The sequence below is a fragment of the Triticum urartu genome, chromosome 4A (assembly GCF_056163025.1).
Source record: "Triticum urartu cultivar PI428250 chromosome 4A, HENAU_Tu73, whole genome shotgun sequence".
Classification (NCBI taxonomy): Eukaryota; Viridiplantae; Streptophyta; class Magnoliopsida; order Poales; family Poaceae; genus Triticum; species Triticum urartu.
Window position 1 is genome coordinate 481,344,806 of NC_141876.1, and position 21,912 is coordinate 481,366,717.

The window sequence follows — 21,912 nt, forward strand, 5'->3', positions numbered from 1 at the left end:
TCATAGGATTTGGATTTGGTGGAAAGAGGGTTTTAGTGGAAAGCAACTTGGGAAGGCTAGAGATCAAGATTCATATGGTAGGAATGGAATGTCTTGATCTCAACACATGAGTAGGTGGTTCTCTCTCAGAACATATGAGTTGGAATGGTGTGTGTGTTCTGATGGCTCTCTCATCGACTGAGAAGGAGGTGGAGGGGTATATATAGCCTCCACACAAAATCCAACCGTTACACAGTTTCCCAATCTCGGTGGGACCGAATCAATAAACTCGGTTGGACCGAAAATGTAAACCTAGTGACCGTTAGAGATTTCGGTGGGACCGACTGGATCAACTCGGTGGGACCGATGTGCTAGGGTTAGGGTAAATCCAAAATTCGGTTTGACCGATTACTCAAACTCGGTGGGACCGATTTGGGTAATAAGTGAAACTGAGATTTGGTCAAGCAAACTCGGTGGGACCGATTGCATATCTTGGTGGGACCGAGAATATTGCAATGGGTAACAGAGAGTTTGCAAGCCCATCTCGGTGAGACCGAGATCCCATCGGTGAGACCGAACTGATTAGGGTTTGGCAGTGGCTTATGACAGGTGAAACTCGGTGGCGCCGGATAGGAAGAATCGGTAGGACCGAGTTTGGCTTAGGGTTTAGGTCATATGTGGATATGGGAAAGTAGTTGAGGATTTTGGAGCATATCATTAAGCACATGAAGCAAGAGGCTCATTAAGCAACACCTCATCCCTCCTTGATAGTATTGGCTTTTCCTATGGACTCAATGTGATCTTGGATCACTAAAATGTAAAAGTGAAGAGTCTTGAGCTTGAAGCTTTAGCCAATCCCTTGTCCTTAGCATCTTGAAGGAGTTCCCACAACCTTTAGTCCATGCCACTCCATTATTGAACTTATCTGAAACATGCTAGATAGAAGTGTTAGTCCAACAAGAGATATGTTGTCATCAATTATCAAAACCACCTAGGGAGCACTTGTGCTTTCACGAACGCGGAAGCTCGCCGGCGGCGACAGGCCGCGGTTGGTCCACTTCCAGGCCCCGCGCTTCCTCGCGCCGTCCGACCGGACGCGTCGCTCGCGCTCGGGGTGGCTTCACCCGCCGGATCTGCTGCTGGAGCCGCGTCCGGAGCTTCATATGCGGCCCCACATGGCGGCTGGAGGCGGGGAGGTGGTCGCCGGCGGCGAGAAATGTGGAGAAGGGGTGGGGAATTGCGTGACTCGGCGGCGGCGGGGATAGGGTTTCGTCCCGCAAACACACCGCAGAACCGTAGATATAGTGGCCGAGGCGTGCGGTTTGCAGGCCGCAGTAAATTTTTTACGGGTCGGGCGAGTATGCATGCTCTGTTCTGACCGGAAATTTGGACGGAGCCCGCATACTCACCAGAATTTTACGGTTTCACGTGTTTTGTGGGGTCTATTAGAATTGCTCTAAAAGTGGGACTGCATCATACTGATAGTGCTCAACTTCTGCACCAGTCACCTTTGAATGTCGACGTACTTAGCATTTTGCCAAATTGTTTAGGGGTCCGCTTTGCGGCGACGTCGATCAAGGCAACTGCGCGCTTGTGAAGAATGTGGCAAGGGCTCTGGGGAAGAGTAAGATGATGGTTTGTTTTGGCCACTCCAGGGTTGTTGTTGCCTCGTTTTTTTTTACACGGTACAGACTATCGAGGGCAGGGTATCTAATACCTTTCTTGCCTTATCCATACATACACTCGCTCTATGAATGCATGCACACATACTATTTCTATAAGTATTTTCAAGAGAATGGACGAGCACATCATTGATTGTGTCACCATAGACGCCTCATTAGTCGACGGAAACATCTCCTCACATCGAATAAACATTGCCAAAAAGTCTAAAGTAACTAAAAAAATTCTAGCATCAATGTCAAATCTAGGAATTGAATCTTAGTCGGCTGGTTCCAGAACCCTGATGGGTCATTGCCTCGTTAACACCGTGGTATTTGTTTTGTACCATCTGGCTTTCGCTAGTGTTTAGCTTCCACGAGGATAGAGCACGACGATTCATGTCGTGTTGTTACGAATACTTTTTTTTATCTCAACGTTGGGTTGTTAGTATACTATGTTGACCATGTTGCCTCGCTGTCTTCTAGGGCTGGTTTGGAGTCCCTCCTCTGCTCGGGAGCACGCGGAGCTGCAGTTCAAAATTGCCGAGCGAGGAAGGTGCTCCACGGATCTTGGGATTTAAAGAAGCTCATAGATTGCCGAATAGCTCTTTAAAGCATCTCCAACAACCGCGCTAAAAGACGCGCGCGCGTGGTAAATTAATTTTATAGCGCGTGTGGGATGTTTTCGCGCGCTCCAGCGATGACGCGAAACTAGCACGCGGGAAATGATTGCGCGCGTGTAAAAAGGCGGCCGCTCGCGCGCTACATTTGGCGCGCCGCGTCTGGCACATCTATAAATTGCAGCGCCTCCGCCGCTCTCTCCGTCTCTCCATCGCCCCCTGCCGCACTCTGCCGCCGACACGCCACCACCGCATCACGATGCCGCCTCGGCGCCGGGGAGGTACAGGCTACCGCGGCATTCGCGTGCGTCCGTCCGGCACCTACTTCGCCGATATTCGGTCGGGCGGCGGCATGCGGCTCCGTCTCGGAACTTTCGACACCGCCCAGGAGGGCGCCCGCGCGAACGACGATGCGGCATGGCGCCTCCTGCGGTCCTGTCAGGACATGAACTTCGCCGACGTGGCGACGCGGGAGCGCGCACAGGAATTGGCGCCTTTCCCGCGGCTTCTCACTGACGAGGATCATCGCAAGCACCGGAGGCGGGAGCATCGTCTCAGGCTGGCCGAGATGGACGAGCAAGTCATGGCGTTGTGGAGTCATCACTTCCCGGAAGACACCAACGAGGAATAGTTCTTCGCCCAGAGAAGGGCGAGGAGGGCGAAGAGGAGGGAGGAGCGAGCCGACTATCGCGAGGACAAGCGAACGCAGAAGGCGGTCGCTAAATACAACCAAGCGCTAGGAGATGCGTCCTCCTGGAACTCCGGCGACGAGCGGTTCCTTGATGCCTACGCTCCGACGTCGGAGGAGGACATCACTGAGACAGAGTCCGAGTTGGACGAGTAGTAGTAGAAGAACTATCTACAAAACCAAATATGTAGTAGGAGAACTATCTACAAAACCAAATATGTAGTAGAAAAAACTGAAATATAGCGCGCCTGCTGGAGCGGCGTGGGCGTGCTTTAATTTGCGGCGGCCGTTGAAGCCAGCGCACCGCTGCACGTAAAAGCTGGCTAACGCGACGCTGTATCGCGATTTTTAACACACGGCACGTTGCGCGGCTATTGAAGATGTTCTTAGGTTGGAAGTAATCCGCGTGCGGTGTTTAGGTTTTCTGCTGGTTCCTTCGAAAAATCAGCCCCTGTGCAAAGGTTTTGACCTGGTTTAGTTTAGAGTAAAATGTATCCACGATCATTGAATTTGTGTCGAAAGCTCATTTTAGTCATCGTATTTAAAAATGCAGTCAATACAGTCATTATATATGACTTGAGATGATTATACGGTCACTCGCTTATTGTATAGCTCTGTATTTTACTTTGTTGACTGGCCAAACATCACAGCACCCTCTCTCTATCTATGCGGGTCCTGCCTGTTAGTGGGAAACAAATGCGTCGCATGCGAATCATACCAGCGATACTATGCCGAAGCCCACCTACGCTAACCTTGTCCCACACAACTTCGTGTTAAATCCATAGAGCGTTACGTTTTTTTAGGATCATCGTTACGGTTATTTAATTAACACGCACACAACAACACTTGCATGCATGCACGCACCACTTTTGCAGCCGCCGTCCCGTCGAAAACTGTACACCGACCGTGATGAGATGAGCAACTGTTGGACTACTTAGACGACACGAGTTCGAGACGCGAAGTCGTATTGTCGCAGTTCTTCGTCAGCGTCGCCATCCACCTGGTGGTGCACGACCTTGATGTCGCCGTTGTCATGGTGTGAACGTTTACACGTAGCAAGGCGGACGTTGCGGGGCAAGGCCTAAAGGTGTGAACCTTCGTCGTGCTCATCATGGTGCCCACCTTGTCGAGCAAAGGGCTGTGCGGCTGCGCGAGCATGTCGGTGAACGGTAACATGGCCGTGTTCAAGCGAGGACACCGGGCTCGGCTGTTTGTGCCCCCCAGACGCTGTCTATGCCCGCGCACGATAGCATGCACACACGCGGCGGCTATAACGCTAAGAATGATTGTTGCAGATTTGGCGGTGCGGCTGGACAGGACTGCTGGTGGATGTCCCTGGTTCGATTCTCTTCGATGCATGGCTTTTATTTCTTTTCTTCCACTGACAGGTAGGACCCATATAAAGATAGAAAGAGGATGCTATGACGTTTTTTTTGCGCAGAATTTCAGAGAGCTTTATTAAGTAAAGGCATTCGCTGGACAATCAGCCAGAAGGCTGCTAATCAGGACGCTAGGAGTGGAGTCCAGCCAGCTTTCGGTCACATTAAACGTACATGCACGCTGCAGGACCGTTAGCGGTTCTTATTACATGAGAAATAGTGAAAGACAAAAGGCTAACAAAAAGCTCTCTAATTTCAGCAACTATTGGTGCTACTATCGACCGATCGATGTAGCCAAGGGTCCAAAGGTTTACTACCTCAAGACAGTCGGATTCCAGTTGCACATGCAAAAAGCCTCAAAGCTTGGCAAAGATGACTCCTTCACGTAGCGCGAGCACCTCAACAATGAAAGGGTCCGTCGTCCCCAATTGGGGTTTGCACCATGCACCCCAATTAGGGTTTGCACCATGCACCCAGGAAGGCCGAGGAGGAACGAGCAACACCCCCCAATCTGGCCAAACCAGCATCAAACTGTATTGCCGAGGATGCTATGATGTTTGACCAGTCAACAAAGTAGAATACTATACAATGAACTGGTGACCGTATAATCATCTCAAGTCGTATATAATGACCGTGTTGATCGTATTCTTAAGTACAATGATCAAAATGAGCTTTTGACACAAGTACAATGACCACGGATGCATTTTACTCTTTAGCTTATAAGCTCGGCCATTCTACTCCCTCTGGTCCTTTTTACTTTGCATATTAGAATTCTTTGGAGTCAATCTTCACAAAGTTTGACCGTATTTATATGAAAAAATATCAACATCTGCCATGCTAAAGTTATATAATATGAAACTTTAAGTCATGACACATCTAGTGGTATTGCAGATTGTGAATGTTGGCACTTTTTTCTTAAAGTTGGTCAAACTTTACGAGGCTTGACTTCAATCAAATCTTATATGCGAACTAAAAAGGACCGGAGGGAGTACTTTCTTTAAGAAAATGCAGGACAGTGACCATTTGGAAATTCTTAAAAAATAAACACAACCTACATAGGTTTCACAAAATTATGCCCTAGGCAACAGTTTGTCACACGGCAAACGTGTACTAGATAAGCCTCAGAAGTTCAAATCATGCACTTGTGATCAGAAGTTCGCTGCAGTAATTCTACCAGAAATGGCAGTCTTATCGACCCACTGAGACTACAGTTGACAATACATTGATGTCTAAGTACATCAGCATCTCGAAAGATAAGATACTCAAGCAGTACATAAAATTATATTCTACATCACATATATATCTCCATGCCAAGTATCTTGGAAGACTGGCAGAGGGGGCAGAAGCTCAGCTTGCTCTCGCACTCTTTGCACAGGCAAAGATGCCGGCAGGGCAGCAAGAGCATGCACGCCTCGCTTGATTTACAGACCCTGCAGGCCGTCAAATCCTTGGGGTGATTGTTCTCCTTGGGCATCAGCTGCAGATTGACAGCCCCGCCGTTGCAGCAGGATGCCGTATCGTCCACCTCGCTGTCGCCGCAGCCTTCTTTGAAGTCCTTGCTCTGATGGGCACATACCTGCTCCAGGTTGTACTTCAGTGCGCTGATCATGCTCTCGTTGTACTTAGCTCGTTGCTGCCACGCACCAACTTCCCCTGCCATTTGTTTAATCTGGTCCTCGAGTTCCAGGTTCCTTTTGTTGATGTTCTGCACTTCTGACTCTTTATCGCGTATTTTTCGGAGGATCTTGTCTTCAACAGAGGCCAGCGCTTCAAACTGCTTTGCCTGAACTTTCTCCAATATAGACTGCCTCATGCGCTCACTCTGCCAGTTAAACCATTTTTGTCAGAAAAAACTACAATACTTTCAAGCATCGAAGCAAGATTTCTTTTTAACAGTACAGATTGTGATGACACCAGGGATGAAGTTCGACCCAAACCCTACTAAGCATAGTCCTAACTAGAAACAAATTCTGGGTCGTAGAACTGAATGCTACTTGTTTAACAGCGCTGGCAATACTTGCTTAGCCCTCGCTCGTTTCGAGTGTATCTTTTCTTCTGATGTTCCACTAACTCTTTTGCTGTCTCTCGTTTCTTTTGGAAAAATGGAAAGGTTTCTTATTATCATGGAATAAATGAATTCGTACAACTATTATTTAATTCGCGAGGTGTGATTGCTCACGGGTCAGACCGCCAGAAAAACTTTATTTTGACATCGATCATATAGCTGTCAACAGAAAGTCAGCAACTCAACTAAGCACATGTGACAAAAGCTTCTCTTCTTTGTTTAGTTTACATATAATAAGCCCATACCCTCTCTTTCTCCTTTTCTGTCCACTTTGATAATAAAAACATCATGTGGTAGCAAAATAAAAGCAAGCTCTAGGTTCCTATTATTAGCAATTACTCCCTCTGTAAACTAATTTAAGACGTTTTAGATCACTACTTTAGTAATCTAAAACGTCTTATATTACTCCCTCCGTCTCATAATGTAAGACGTTTTTTGACACTACACTAGTGTCAAAAAACGTCCTATATTATGGGACGGAGGGAGTAGTTTACAGAGGGAGTATTTCACAAAATAACTTAATAATAGAGTTTTATAAGAGCCAAGAAGTGAAGAAACTCAATGCTGATAAAAAAATGTAATTTATTATTAAATGGATAATCTGACCAGTATTAAAGGACGAAATTTGAGATAAAACAACACAAGTTTGTCCCATCAACTGAAAGAGAGGGTCTAGGAACATAGCTACTGCTCAAAAGACCTTGGTTCAATAGTTATTTCATCGAATGAAATTTGTCTTGCGGTTCTCTGTCTTTAAGCAAGGAGAGGACCTAGAGTACACTAACAGGCAGGCCGTATAAACTGTACATATGTCTGATTGAATTTCTTGTAATACTCCATCCCATTTGTTGCAGCCCAGGTGCACATGTGTAGTGGAGGTGGTGGTGGGTTAGCCCCACTGGGAAGTTACTATGGACTGCACCAGCATATTAATGCTTGAGGACCCAAATGTAGTAACTATGGGGTGATCCTTTTCGGCAAAGCAAGGATGAAAACCCAAGAGCTGTGTCACATGTGTAGACCCCTCCCGCATGGTGGTGCAGGGGATGCGGTTCAGTGAGTTTTGGGCCCTTGGATCATGTTCCATGCCAACATGCAAGCACTTCATCCCTGGACCACATCTATCAGAATGCTACACATCTACTGCACATCAGGTTTGATCTGGTCCAGGAGTAATTAGGGAAAGTGGATGCAAGATTGGGGGAGCATAACATGAGGGAATTTCTTCGGTATCCATCTAACAAAACTGACACAGACAAGACAAGTGGTTACTAAGAGGCGACGGCAGAATCTACACTAGTGGCAATCATTGAAGTTTACATGGATCCAAATCTGGCTACAGAACATTGTATTAATTTCTACAAACAACAACAACAACAACAACAACAAAGCCTTTAGTCCCAAACAAGTTGGGGTAGGCTAGAGGTGAAACCCATAAGATCTCGCAACCAACTCATGGCTCTAGCACATGGATAGCAAGCTTCCACGCACCCCTGTCCATAGCTAGCTCTTTGGCTACAGAACATTTGTATTAATTTCTCTCTGACCAAATTATTGAAAAGGTAAAACTGGGCCTCCAACAGCTAAGAATGCAGGAGGAAGTAAGTGGAATTTCATGTTGAATCATCCAGAGTTCCTGGAGGCTGTAGTCCATTCTCCCTCTTGTTAAGAGCAACTCTAGCAAATCCGCTATATCCTCGCCAGCCCGTATAATTCCGGCGGTTTTACAGTTTTCCGCATTTTTTCAGCCCGAACAGGTCCGCTAAAAGTCCGCTGGCCCATCAAAATTTACAGGCAGCCCGCAAATCCGCCCGTCCGCCGCTATATGTACGGGGTCGGGGGCTTTTTAGGGTTCGTGTCCTGGATAAGCTCCGCCACAATCCGCCCCCTCCGTCGTCTCCTTTCCTTTCTCAGGCGAGCAATTAGCCACGCGTTTCTTTCCCTTTCTTGCGGATCCATGGCCGGTGGTGCTCGTGGGCATGGCGGCAGTGGCGGGTCACCGCCGCGCAAGCTCGCCCGGCACAATGCAGAGGCCGGCAGCTCCAGCCGGTCTGTCGTCGAGCCGTGGCGTTCCAAGCAGGCGCGCAAACGGGGCCGCCTCTCCCGCAGCGGTGGGCGGAGCGCGTGGGCCGGCTTCAACGAGCTCTACGAGGTGCTTTCCCCGCACACCAAGAGGTTCCAGGAGGCGGATGCGGAGCTCCTCCCCGCGGAGCACACGGCGGCGGTCGGAGAAGAAGGCACCGCCAACAGGCTCGTCGCCGCAAAGGAAGACCATGCCTACGCCACGCTTGCCGCAAGTCGGCGGAGAAGTTCTACCTCGGCCTCGATGATTGAGCCGGCAACCCAGAGTTTCGAATACTTAAACTTAAAGGAAGGGCGGTTAGAACAAAGCAAGGGATGACACTTCCAATGCGCGAAATCCGTTTCGAGGTTTAATTTGTAGTTTCATCTACTCTCTCTATCCCAAGATAAGTGACTCAACTTTATACTAACTTTCCACTATAGTTAGTACAAAGTTGAGTCACTTAATTTGGGACGGAGGGAGTATGTTTTAGCTAAGTACGAACTCCGGTTTTGTTGGAACTTTGTAGCGCGAATCTGGTGTTTAAATTTGCAGTGTGAACTTTAGCAGATCTGTTCTGCCGGGACCTTCGAGTTCCCACAAAATCATTTTAGGGTCAAACGATTTTGCAGTACCGATTTATACAGGATCTGCTAGAGTTGCTCTAATATGAGCACCAGCAAGGCAGCAACGCCTGCAGAAGATACACCAGCAGCAGATGCCACCTCAGACATGGAACTGTAGTTAAAAAGGCATGCCTAGTCGATAGCAAAACTCCTACCGCTTAATTGCGCTTAAGCATGCACTTTGGTCAGAAAAGCGCAAGGTGGTGGCAACAGACAATTAAAACCTATCGGTGTTTTAAATTTGTGTGGAAGCATGTATGCACGAGTCCCATTGCCTCCTCCGAACTGTATTCAGGTCTGCTCCATCTGCTTGGTTCGGTACAACTGCAAATTAAGACGAGAGCTTCTGTTTTACTCGGGTATTGGTATCTGTTAGGTTCCTGGAGACTGACCCCAAGCTGCAGACAGTAGATCATGTACTCACCGTAGCTGAGTGTTCAGATCTCATTTGGGATTCCAATGTTGGACTGGGATTCAGATGGTCGAGTACATTGCTGCTAGTGTGGTGTAACGGAGCCAACCGAAAGGCAAATGGAAGAGGAGTTTGAGCTTTTGGTGGTGTTTAATTGAACCACAAGATTTGGGTGGTACCAGTGATATTTACCCAGTTTTTTCTTCATTAATATTTCACCGTTCTTATGTTTAAGACTCACAAGATTTATTTAAACGGCATACCATGAGAATTCACTCATGAGAGCTACCAGTAATCGAGAATCGTCGCATGCCTTAATAAGAAAATAAGAAACCTGCAACATTAGAAAAGTGAAGTGAAGAGACTATCTATATGTGCCCTTCACCTGCAGAGACTATTGACATGACAAAGTGAACGCTTCACTAATTACCCCAACAAACCTTCGTCAACTGATAAAAAGACAGCATGTAAAGCATAAAACGGATTGCACAACTCAAATCGCCCAAAGGAAAAGGTTCGAGAGCACGTGACCTGGGCCCTGATGAAGCGGTCCATATCAGCATCTAGACGCTGGACCTCACGGGAGATGTCGTCGTCCAGCATCGGCAGCAGGAGCAGCGGCGAATCGCCCGAGGAGTTCCCTGCGCCAGCGCCGCCGCCGCCATGGCGCCGGTCCTCCAGAGAGAGCGCCAGGCCCGTCGACACCGCCGAGCCCGTCTGCAGGAAATCGATGGACGACATCTGCGAGTTCTCCCCCAGCAGCTCCTGCTCCCTCGGCTGCCTCCACCCCATACCCGCCGCAGCCGTCAGCCCCGCCGCGTCCACTACTACACAGAACGCAGCAAAATCCAATGAAATTTCAATTCCAATCCCTCGAAAATCAGCGTCAATTCAATTGGATTTTCGAAAGACGAATGGGGAGATTCGCGGGCGGGCGGGGGGGGGGGGGGGGGGGGGGGGGGGAGGGGGGGTAGCTTACTCTGTGGCTGCCCGGCCTGGTCCGGGAAAGCGGGCGGCGCGTTGAAGAAGGCGAGAGGCGCCGGGATCTGTCCATCGATCGGCACCGGCAGCGCGTTCCTGCCGAAATTTCACGGGCATTAGGAAGGGGATTTTAGCGCGACTCGTCTTACCGCAGGAAAACGGACGGAGAAATGGCACGGGGCCGAAATTGAGATGGGGCACCTGAAGGAGAGGGGCGCCGGCGGTTGCTGCTGCTGCTGCGGTGGCGGCGCCGCGGGGTGGGGCTGCTGGAGGTGGTGGTGGGAGAAGAAGGCCATGGCGAGCGGAAGGTGCGCGAGAGGGGAAAGGGGCAGGTCGCCTCGTCGGAAAGGGAGGAGAGAGAAGGCGGAATTGGGCTCTGTACTGAGTGCCGGCAAATAGTGTGATTTGGGTTTGGTTTACTTCAAGTAGATGTGCAGTTGACATGTGGGGTCATGAACCTTGGAGCCCACATGTCAGTTCGATATTTCTGCGTTCCCCGTGCTTCATTAGATTTTGAGATGTATTTTGTTGTAAAGCCCTTCGTATTGTTCCTAAATCTACTATTTTCCCTCAATATATACTCCCTCCGTTCCTGAATATAGGTCTTTTTAAAAGATTTTAATATGGACTATATATTGAATCTCACTCTAAAATCCGTCTATATACATACGTATCTAATCCATATTGTAATCTCTAAAAAAACTTATATTTAAAAATAGAGGGTACGCACACAAGTTATTGCATTGTATTCGTATAGACAATATTTACAGGATTCAATGAATGTAAAATCAAAGAGAAAAACAAAGTGTGATGCAGATGTATTTTCGCACAAAAAGCACAACAATTTGTGCACAAAGAGATAAAGCACGACACATAATTCCCCCCCCCCTTTTTGATTTGTGTGTTGTAGAGGAGGTCGTGATAGATGGCTAGAATATATGAAACATAGCTTTGCTTTCATTTCAAATTAGAAGGGTTTGGCGTGCTTTGTCGCTTGTTGGTGTTGTTGGATTTTATAACTTTTTTTCTCTCTCTGTTTCAAAATATAATGTGTATTATATTTTTTAAGTCAAATCTCTTTAAGTTTGACCAAATTCATAGAGAAATATATCAATATCCATGATATAAAATTGCTACCATTAGATTCATCATGAAATGAATTTTCATATTTTAATTATTTAGTATTGTTGGTGTCGATATTTTAGGCTTTAAACTTGGTCAAAGTTTAAATTTTAGTCTTTTCAAGAAACTAATATACCTTATATTTTGGAAATGAGGGAGTATTTGGTTTGGCAAGTGAGGGAAATGATGGAGTGTGATTTCCTTTTATCACGACGCGGTGTTTTGGTGTAGCTTCGCGGTGTGCTTCTGTATTATCTGCTAATAAATTCATACTTATGTGGAAAAAGTTATGCGCCCCTGACTACATGTACTATATTGGTGCTACAGTATCGCATGTTAGCGCTTATTTTTTTCTGGGTGGTGAGGGGGTGCGCGGGGTTGATATGTTTTTATAGGTCAGTTGTTGTCGATTGATTTGAACAATCAATGACCCGGTCAAAATCATGAACTAAATCCAAAATTGAATATCTCAATCAACAAGAAAGCTTCAAAATTAGGGAGCGTAGTGAATTAAAAAATTAAATAAGAGAGTTCCTTGAAATTTTTTGACCTGGTCAAAATCGGGTGATCCAATTATAAATTGAAGACTTCAGATGATATGAGGCCTTAAAAATTAGGGAGCATAGTGAATAGGAAGCATAGTAAATTAAAATAATTGAACAAGAGAGCTCCTTGAGAAATAATTGACCGGGTCAAAATCGGATGACTCAATTCTAAATTGGAGGCCTCAATTGACTATGAAGCCTAAAACATTGGCAAGCATTGTGGATTAAATATTAGAGAGCATAGTGAATAGGAAGCATAGTTAATTAAAAGAATTGAATAAAAGAACTCCTTGAGAAATCGTTAACCCGGTCAAAATCGGTTGACTCAATACTAAATTGGAGACCTCAATTGACTATGATGCCTTAAAAATTAAGGGGTATATTGAATTAAATGAATTAAATAAGAGAGCTCGTTGAGAAATCGTTGACCTGATCAAAATTGTGTGATCAAAATTCAAATTGGAGACCTCGATTGAATTAGAGGGCTCCAAACTTAGGGAGCTTAGTGTTATAAAAGAAAAGATTCTATAGTAGCCCAAAGGTGTTTCACCGAATTACTTCGTGGCTGTTATTGTAATACTATACAGAGAAAGAATTTTCTTTAACCACATGACTAGAGAAAATAGGATTAAGGTGACACGGATCATACCAGAAACCAAGAAAAATCCTTATTACAAAAAATAATAATTTTGGACGTTGCACCTAATTTTCCCAAAACTCAAAATTTTGGATATTTAAATGGTGCACTTTGGACGAGTGGTTCAGCTATAGGTTTTGCATTTTAGAATTGATAAATAGAAAACTAATAAAATCCTGAAACATTTTTTCTAGGGTTTCTTGAGAGAGGCGACCTGGAGGCGACTTGCATCCCCTCGAGCCACCAGTGTCGCTGCGGATTCCGTTGGCCTTTGTCGTCTACTGCGGTAGGGGGGATATGGGGGATCCCGGATCCAAATGTCTTGACCGTGTCTCGTAGAGTCTTCAAGTTCTTCGTTGTCGGTGGAGTTGGGCAACATCAACGATGGGAATAATTATTCCTCGACTTTTTCCATGTAGAAGTTGCATCGATGAGTCCATGGATGGTGTCAAATGTCGGGCACTTGGTCTGGTGTGATTAGTGCTTGTTCACGACAGCGGCCACATGTGGAGGAGATGGTGTTGCCATGTTATTTTGTTCTCTAGGTCCATATCAATCCAATGAAGCTCAACCAGAGACGGCTTTGTCGAGGAACTTGTAAGGTTGTGTTCCCCTCCTTTGTCTGGTTGGAGTCGAGATTATCCTCTAGCCCTCATTTCCGACTTCTCCATAACGATGATTTACCCAATTCATGGGCACCATTGTCTTCTGGTCTACATAGATGACTTCCCGTCCAGTGCTTCTACAAGCTTATGGGTTTGAACAAGGTTACTCCGGTGAGACGGAGGCCTAGAGACGGTAATGATATTTTTTCATGACACATCATCTATGGATGCAGAAGGAACACAATGCTGATTTGGCAAGGACTTGCACGTAATTTCTTACTATCATAAGAAGGTTTCTTGTGAGGGATGATATTTAACATATGGCCTTTCAAAAAAACTTGCTTGCTCTCGTAAAAAAAAAGACTTGCTTGGCTCGTTTTACCAAAAAAATAGGTTTATCGATAGAGTCCTATCCTGAAACCTGATATACGCATGAAGACACTAAAAACATGTCACTGTGAATTTTGAACTCAAAATATAAATGTATAATGTTAATCCAAACTTTTCATGCAGTGTTCTTATATACAGTAAAGAAGAAAAGCATGACATTGTGAAGAAAAATGACGATAAGAGCTTCACGCTATTCATTCAAATTTTAGACATACACCATGCAACTGAAATCCCTTCCCTATTACTCTAAAATCGGCTCTTAATGCAACATCCATATTAAACCACTCCAACAAACACCAATTTACTAAAAAAAAGTATCTAACGAAATCGAAAGAAGTTCTTTTAGGATAAAACAAAAGGGTTCGCAAATAAAAGCGCTAGTGCCACAACTAGTCCATAAATTGTTAAAGCTTGCATAGAAGCTAGACTAAGGAATGAACCTAAAAAGACAATTTGTTGGATTATATCGAGGATGGATCATGTTCATTAGATCTTGACAATTGGGCCTATGAACAATTGAGTCCTTTGGTTAAATAACTCACCCCTCACTGAAATGATGTTTCTTGTTTCTTTGTGGAAAGACACACCCCTTAGTGAAAAATATCTTTTAATGGAAAGACAGTCTCTTGGTGAAATGACCTCTCTTCGTGGAAAGACATATTAGAAAAGAACGAAGGAAGCGGAAATGCCTAATGGAGCTCGAGCTCCATGGAGCCCTTTATTTGAAAAGTTCAAAATTAAAAAAATTAAGTTTCTAAAAATTCCGAAAAAATACTCATATACATATGGATGTACACTACTTCTCTACGAAGTTTCATGATGAAATACCTTTTTATGCGAGCTAGACAAAAATGACAAAACGGCGTATTTCTAATACATATGGAGTACTATTCACTATAAAATTACATGATTTTGGTTTTTTTGTACAGGGCACATAAAAATGTATTTCGCGATAAATTTCGCACACATCTACTATTCATCTATAAGTACTTGTATTTATTTTCAGACTCTTTTTTTAAATTAAAAGGTTGATTTTTGAATGTTTGAAAATTTCAGGCTCCATGGATCCTGAGAGCAAAAGATCCACTCTTCGAAAAAAAGCACGGCAATTATTAGATCAAAACATTACCAAATCTTGTGTATAACTTCCTGACTGATGCGACCACTGAAATTGCCTTAATTATGTGAGAAAAATATTGTACCAAAATTTAACATTTTTAGTTTGTTATGGACTTCAACGACATTTCAAATTTGTATTTTTAGGGAAACATTTGACCTTTGTAACTCTGTACTTAAAAGTGTAATTTTTATATAAATATTTCAAAATAAACATTTGTAGAACAGTTTAATAATTCCCTGTAGCAAAGCGTGGGGTTTACACCAGTTTCAAGAACCAAGTTATAGCCATTTTCCAGACACACCAATGTACAAAAGAGAAGTCATTGTTCATTCTCTAGCTGCAGACCTTACATGAATCGGTTGTTTTCTGAAACGAACCATCTTGGTCGAAAGTGCAAAGTTGTAGTGAGTACTGATCCCACTAGTCCAAAGTGCAATAGTGACAAAATACCAAAACTGAAGTGAAACAAACTCATCAAAAATTAAAACGAGGCACGGTCCATGCAATAGTTCTTTTATCAAATTGTTGGGAATCATATGAAACTGAGATAAAGAAAAAATATTATATAAATACTCTACAGGATCTCCACAAGAAATATTTCTATGGATTAAAACCTACAGAAATTGTAAGTAATTCAACCCATCGAGATTAGTTTTTTCCTTTTGAATTAAAAAATAAACGTTTCGGGTGGTTCCATAACCATTTATTATATCTGTATGTTTTGCAGAAGTCATGTTTCACAGGGGTTTTCTAGATCAGGACAAGATACAACCTTCGCTCTTAAGTTCCCGGCTTTCAACTCGACTACTCTATTGGGTTAATGGAAATACTATGTAAGGCAAAAGGCTTTTTAGGCCTTCTTGTTGGTCTCACTGGCACACATTGATCCATGTTATTTTTTGGGGTTGTGTCTATTTAGAGTTTGTTTAGGTTTGGTCCGCACCAAAACAATGCTTTGCGCCCAAGTGATGCTCATCAACACAATAGACCCCGCTCAAAAAAAAAAGACATAAAATGTTTGAGCATGAGCTGTTCACATGAACCATTTCAGCAAGTACAACATACCATCACTGTTTACAAAGGTACATCTAATTTTAGCATTCAAAGTTTGTTGACAAAGGCGATTTTGTTTCAAATTGCCTTAGGTACGATTAACATAAGGATATTAATTTACATAGTAAACTTTAGTTTCTTTGCTACGTGCTCCTTGGTCGAAGTCCAAACTTATCGTTATGGGGTTAAACTTCTGGTATGTAAGTAAATGATAAGGAGTAGGACAGCGGTTTGCTTGCTGACCCAACCGATATAAGAATCATGAACACTTTCCTCCTAGAACAGTTTCATTTTCAGTTTTTCTACTCTTGTTTTCAGTTGGAGTTTACAGGACTATCAGATAACCATGGTAAATTTCACGTTGTTCCAACTATTTCCTCGCTGAATTCAACAAATAGCAAACAATTCGTCAAGTCCAATCTCAACAGAATTACAAAGTAGACAGAAGGTATAGTAAATTCACATTGCACAACAGGAAACCAGTATAAGGATAAGATTTTGACTCCATCCAGGACAATTCAGTATGGCAAAGCGATGATGAATACAGTGTGCAAATCACATCAGAAACAAGCTATATATACTCGACATGCTAGACTCTTCACAGCGTCGCAATGATTTTGCTCTGCTGAAATTGAAATACGGTAGTTCTTCTGTCATTAATCATTGTTCTTTTGTTAGGATGTCATCCGCAGCAGGATCCACAAGCAGGGAGGGAACCTGAAATTAGAGAATTTGGCTCAGAAATCTCAAATCCACCATTCTGAACAAACAACAAAATCTGGAATTTCAGAAGATAGGACTTACTCTGATTGTTTGATCGGAGGTCAGATAGTGTGCGAGGACCGCGAGGGCCACCTCCGCCGCCGCCCCCACCACCATATGGACCCCCACCAGGACCTCCCCCACCAGGTCCACCATCCCACTTCTTACCACTACCATATCCTTTCTTATAGCTGTCTGTTTTCTCGATCTACAAGATAAGATGCGAGAATTATATTGTGTTTTAACTCATGGAAATATATGGGACAAAAGGCTAATTTGGCAACAATAAGATAATTCGAGCAGTTTAATTCTGATCACTTACAGAAAACATTGTGAGGAAGAACATTCTGATGAAGTTCACAATAGCCTTAAAGAAGTCAGGGATTATGCTTAGTCTCCAGATTGTCCGTTTGCCTTTCACAACACCTGGAAACACAAATGAGATTGATGGTCACAGTCCTACTTAAATGAAAGCCTACTCACATACATACGGACTTAAGATCAAAAGAAGTCGCATAATTATAGAAAACAATCAATGCCAGAAATGAATCCGAACAAATTCAACAACAATGCAATTACATGTACTCAAGGGTGAATTACGCAACTTTGTGCATGCTAAAAAGTGATCAATCAATTTTCAAATACAACACTGTGAATGCTCCAAACTACATTTTGGCTTCAGGAAAAAGCCAAGGAGTGATCAAACGTGGCCAGGTGCCTCCAAAATGTCACCTCAAACTTGTTCTTAAACAAGACATGCCTCCAGGAACTGACGAATGAAACTGCTAGCACCAATTCATACGCTCTATAAGTGCAATATAACCCAAGAAATCACCCGGAAGTGAGTATGCTCCACTTAAAATCTTAAGTTACACCAAATGAACCAGTCTTCTTTTACTCTAAAATTGATTATAACGCAAAATCTTAATAAAGCCAAGTCAATTAACATTATATTCCCCCTGTAAAGAAATATAAGAGCGTTTAGATCACTACTTTAGTAATCTAAACGCTCTTATATTTCTTTACGGAGGGACCAAACACAATTAGCGTGTCATCACTTAGGTCTTACATGCCTAACAGATGCTTTGATCACGGACCTTTCAGCTCACAGGGTTGAAGCTCATAATTTGCCAGAAGTACTTCATGAAACAGTGTCCCTTAGGAAGACAAATTTGAGCAACACCTAAATAATCTAGAAATGCCGCTGTTAGTGGTATTAACACAATGAATCACCATCCTAGCAAAGTGTGGGTGATAATACTAGTATAACTCACAAACAGTACGCAAAGAAAACTAGCAATTGTTTACTTTGGTCCATTGAACTGTGGGCAGCTACCTGTTTCACTCAAACTAATTTCTAACGTCACTTATTTTCTTCAGTGACCCACAGAATGACACTAAGTGGCCGAGGTTCCACTACAAATTGGACTACTATGTGCACACACCAAATACAGAGACACTTACTTACGATGATTCAGTAAGGAATATCTCCATTAATCCATGAAATATCATAATAAGCTTGGACATCTCTAACACAAACTTTAAAAAATACGCCAGACATTTTTTATCTGTCTGCAGCCTTCCCTCTTTTTGGCAACAAATAAAGATATATTTCTATCTTAGTGAACATATAAAACAATACTGAGGACTCGGCTATTTGGACCTAATCAACATGGAAAGAACTCATCCATTATGTGGGGTCTGGAATTGGTGGTAGTATGTAATGTAAAGGAATGCAACCACTAATGCGTTAGTTACCAGTCTATGGAGGCCGCCTCTATGTCCTGCTACCTGGATATTTCTCACAAAATTCCGTTTGAACAGCAACGATAGTGAAGGACTGTTCATTTAGCAAGATCCCTTGCTCAGCACACAACTATTGGCAATCAGCCAATCTGGCTAGGTTTTTCCTTACACGTCTGAAAGCAAACATACAGTATGTGGCAACGAAGGAATCCACAAGATGATATTGTCCAAATGATTCCCATAAAATGCACTAGCTGTTGATGTTTTTCTAGAAAACTGAAATAGACAGACCAGCCTGCGGTGCCCGTTGCTGAACATGACCACAGGAATCATCTAGGTGAAATATTTGACGAATCGGGCAGGAGGAACGAACTCACGAGCACGAAATCACAGATCAAAACTTCCACGGTGGATATATAGATTATGAACAGATCTTACATGGAATCTACAGAATCGGAACACCGGATTACCTCTCTCGACGTAGGCCATGGTCGCGCTTGCGCTATCCGGATCGCCCCCTTGCCGCCCTCTTCGATGGAACTTAGGATGAAATTTTGGCCCGGGGTCCGGAGAGAAGAAATAGGAGAGGGGGAGGGACGAAGTGAGGAGGGGATTCGTGAACCTTCCTCGTCCTTCCGCGTGGGAAGACCTGACCTGACCAATGGGCTCGAGAGGGTTGCCGTGCTTGCCTCGTTTATTGGCTGTTGGCTCGTGGACCCGTGGACCCGGAAACTAGGGGTCGTGTGGGGTCACCTGTCAGTGGCTTCGTAGGTTCCTTATCGGTTAAGAGGGCACCACGTCATCTTGTGCTTTGTGAGCCGTTCGATGGATGATATGAGGCTGAAGATGAGCTCTTTACGCCGGACGTCCGGAACGAGTTTCTATCGGACGACTTCTCTTAGAGTGACCTAAAAAAACTCTAACGTGCCGACCCATTTCGCTAGCGTGTGTCTGTTTAGGTCAAAACGGACACAAAATTGGCTCAGCACGCCGATCTAAATGAACGCGCATCCATTTTTCATTCGTCGGGCGACCCATTCTAGGCCAAAATTTAGGTCTTATTGCGTCGGCGCGGACACAAGCCGGACGCGCGTGACGCCCACCTACTCCTCCCCCTTGCTCACCAGTCGGTTGCACATAGGACATTCTCTTCCTCCCATCGACAGCAAGCACCCAACCGCCCTATCCCATTGCCGTCGCCGCCCAGTTTCGGTGCCCTCGCCAGCCGTCCGCACCAATATACCTCCCCCGCAGCACGCCACCGTCCAACGTCGTCGCCACCACCGCCGGGCTACCGCAGCTTCCCCCGACGTCGCCGCCAGCACCACCGCGCCCTCGGCTAGCTCCTTCGACGACAACGACACGCTCGTCAGACGCCGCCAGGCCAGCTACCTGGTCCAGGGGAGGCGCGCGACACTTCGCCGGCCTACTTCTTCGATGACTCCCGCAAATTGTTCGACGGTTTGCTCGCAAGGTACAAACTGACTCCGCCGACGAGTTCTTTTTCCACAATTTCATTTGCGACTCGGATGATTCTTCATCCGACAATGAGGAGATGGTGACTGCTGTGTTGCTCGTCCATGACCACCTGAGTAGGCAGTGGCCGTTGTTCGGGGGCTCGATTCCGGGGCACACTCCGGCGTTGAATCCCAATGAGAGAGCGGCCATTTCTTTCTCTGGAAGGACTATTCCGAGACACCCTATAACACCCCTCCTTGTAAGAAGGAATGTTACCATCACAGAACACAAACCAAACCAAACCTGCTCGTGGGAAAAATCCGGCAGCACCTCCTTTGTATAGTCGGACATCCACGACAGGCAGTTGAGTAAACAGAGCATATATAATATCACAAGCGGAAACATTTAACAAGCTCATATAACCCATATAGAGCAAAGTGGTTGAGCCACAAACCGTTATGCTACACAAGAAGAAGAAAACATATGTTCCCAACACACACGGGTACCAAGTGGGAACTAACAAACTCCAATCCCACCTTGATAAGTAAACATAGTGATCTCAGAAACAAACAATGGCAAAGTTTATACACAACAAGTGGATCCTGGCTATCAAGAATCATGTACTAAAGTATGAGAGTTGTCATGATCAAGCTAGGTGAATGAAAGGGGTGTGTAATTTATGAGTGAACACCCATGGGAGCTACACCCTTCCCTACTACTTGCAAAGCCTCACGATGATGTACCTGAAACAAAGTCCACGAGAGGTGACTCCAGAGACCCAGCAAGTACACAACAAAGCATGCAATAAATTGGCTAGTAAGACCACGAAGATGAACCACGTGCTTGAACAAGTGATTGCTATACTCGAATCTACCATGTTTGGAATGACATGAGAAACCATGAAGAAATAATGCAACCAAATAAGACTGAGGACTTGGCTATGAGCTTTTGCCGGCAAGCTGAGGAGGTGCAACGTCTCACCTCACTCCTTTTCAACCCTCACCAAGTGAGAGGACCATAACATGAGGACGGACTCGAAGGACCATACGCTCGCAAAGCGAGGATCACTCCTTGAACTCGGAAGATTCACTCATGATGGATTTTTAATCAAGAAGAACAAAGAAGAAACAATCCCTATCACATACCAGTGGTATGCTATATTGAATCATACACTAGGGATTTGTATGTTCACCATTGCATGAATGTAAAAGAATTGTGTGAACATGAACATAATATAAAGAGAGTCATCTAGCCATCGTTGCCCAGTGTACTCGCCTCACCTGTTGCGAGGGAGGTGGTGCGAGGCTATCTCCTTGTGGATTGGTGATAACCCACAAGTATAGGGGATCGCAACAGTTTTTGAGGGTAGAGTATTGATACGTCCATTTTACATCATGTTTACCTACTGTTATTTTATAATGTTTTTATGCATAATAATTCTTTTTGGAGTAATTATAGTGCCTTTTCTCTCATAATGTGCAAGGTTCACACAAAGAGGGAGAATTCCGGCAGCTGGAAATCTGGACCTGAAAAAACTACGTCATGCTGCCTATTCTGCACAACTCCAAATGAGCTGAAACTTCATGAGGAATTTTATGGAATAAATAAGAAATAATGGAGCAAATAGCTACCGGAGGGGGGCCACCTGGTGAGCACAAGACACCAGGGCGCGCCAGGCCCCCCAGGCGCGCCCTGATGGGTTGTGCTCGGCCCAGCCCATCTCCGGTGCCCGTCTTCTAGTATATAAGTCATTTTGACCTAGAAAAAATAAGGGGGGGACTTTCGGGACGAAGCGCCGCCGTCTCCAGGCGGAACTTGGGCAGGAGCACTTTTGCCCTATGGCGGAGCGATTCCGCCAGGGGAACTTCCCTCTTGGAGGGGGAAATCGTCGTCCTCATCATCACCAACAACTCTCCCATCTTGGGGAGGGCAATCTCCATCAACATCTTCAACATCACCATCTCCTCTCAAACTCTAGTCCATCTCTTGTGTTCAATCTTTGTA

At 44.7% G+C, this 21,912-nt stretch overlaps 3 protein-coding genes across 4 annotated transcripts; 1 reads left to right on the top strand and 2 right to left on the bottom strand.

Annotated features, from left to right (window-relative positions):
- The first annotated feature begins 2,516 nt into the window (after positions 1-2,516).
- LOC147976237 (ethylene-response factor C3-like) lies at positions 2,517-2,888 on the top strand. The gene has a single exon (XM_087520788.1). It carries the CDS (start codon positions 2,517-2,519, stop codon positions 2,886-2,888), a length of 372 nt encoding a protein of 123 aa, XP_087376914.1.
- A 2,452-nt stretch (positions 2,889-5,340) lies between these two features.
- LOC125552203 (putative BOI-related E3 ubiquitin-protein ligase 3) lies at positions 5,341-10,875 on the bottom strand. 2 transcript variants are annotated; one of them, XM_048715688.2, is made up of 4 exons: positions 10,672-10,875; positions 10,469-10,566; positions 10,021-10,313; positions 5,341-6,146 (listed from the first exon to the last, which is right to left on the bottom strand). In XM_048715688.2, the coding sequence occupies exons 1-4, from the start codon at positions 10,764-10,766 to the stop codon at positions 5,616-5,618; spliced, it is 1,017 nt and encodes a 338-aa protein (XP_048571645.1). In that variant the 5' UTR covers positions 10,767-10,875; the 3' UTR covers positions 5,341-5,615. The 2 variants fall into 2 exon arrangements, with proteins under 2 accessions (XP_048571645.1, XP_048571646.1); XM_048715689.2 differs by having other exon boundaries at positions 10,021-10,316.
- Positions 10,876-16,380: 5,505 nt separating this feature from the next.
- Positions 16,381-19,150, bottom strand: LOC125552202 (glycine-rich protein). The gene is made up of 4 exons (XM_048715687.2): positions 18,921-19,150; positions 17,027-17,130; positions 16,747-16,912; positions 16,381-16,659 (listed from the first exon to the last, which is right to left on the bottom strand). The coding sequence occupies exons 1-4, from the start codon at positions 18,937-18,939 to the stop codon at positions 16,625-16,627; spliced, it is 324 nt and encodes a 107-aa protein (XP_048571644.2). The 5' UTR covers positions 18,940-19,150; the 3' UTR covers positions 16,381-16,624.
- Positions 19,151-21,912: the final 2,762 nt, after the last annotated feature.

What these genes read in the sequence shown, in the direction of transcription:
- LOC125552202 (XM_048715687.2), bottom strand. An exon ending in TCTTCCTCACAATGTTTTCT is followed by an intron (nt 16,913 to 17,026) that starts GTAAGTGATCAG and finishes CTTATCTTGTAG; the next exon opens with ATCGAGAAAACAGACAGCTA. An exon ending in CCTCCGATCAAACAATCAGA is followed by an intron (nt 16,660 to 16,746) that starts GTAAGTCCTATC and finishes CTCTAATTTCAG; the next exon opens with GTTCCCTCCCTGCTTGTGGA.
- LOC147976237 (XM_087520788.1), top strand. Translation starts at nt 2,517, where the DNA reads ATGCCGCCTCGGCGCCGGGGAGGTACAGGCTACCGCGGCATTCGCGTG.
- LOC125552203 (XM_048715689.2), bottom strand. Translation starts at nt 10,766, where the DNA reads ATGGCCTTCTTCTCCCACCACCACCTCCAGCAGCCCCACCCCGCGGCG. An exon ending in CCGGCGCCCCTCTCCTTCAG is followed by an intron (nt 10,567 to 10,671) that starts GTGCCCCATCTC and finishes AAATTTCGGCAG; the next exon opens with GAACGCGCTGCCGGTGCCGA. An exon ending in ACCGCTTCATCAGGGCCCAG is followed by an intron (nt 6,147 to 10,020) that starts GTCACGTGCTCT and finishes TTTAACTGGCAG; the next exon opens with AGTGAGCGCATGAGGCAGTC.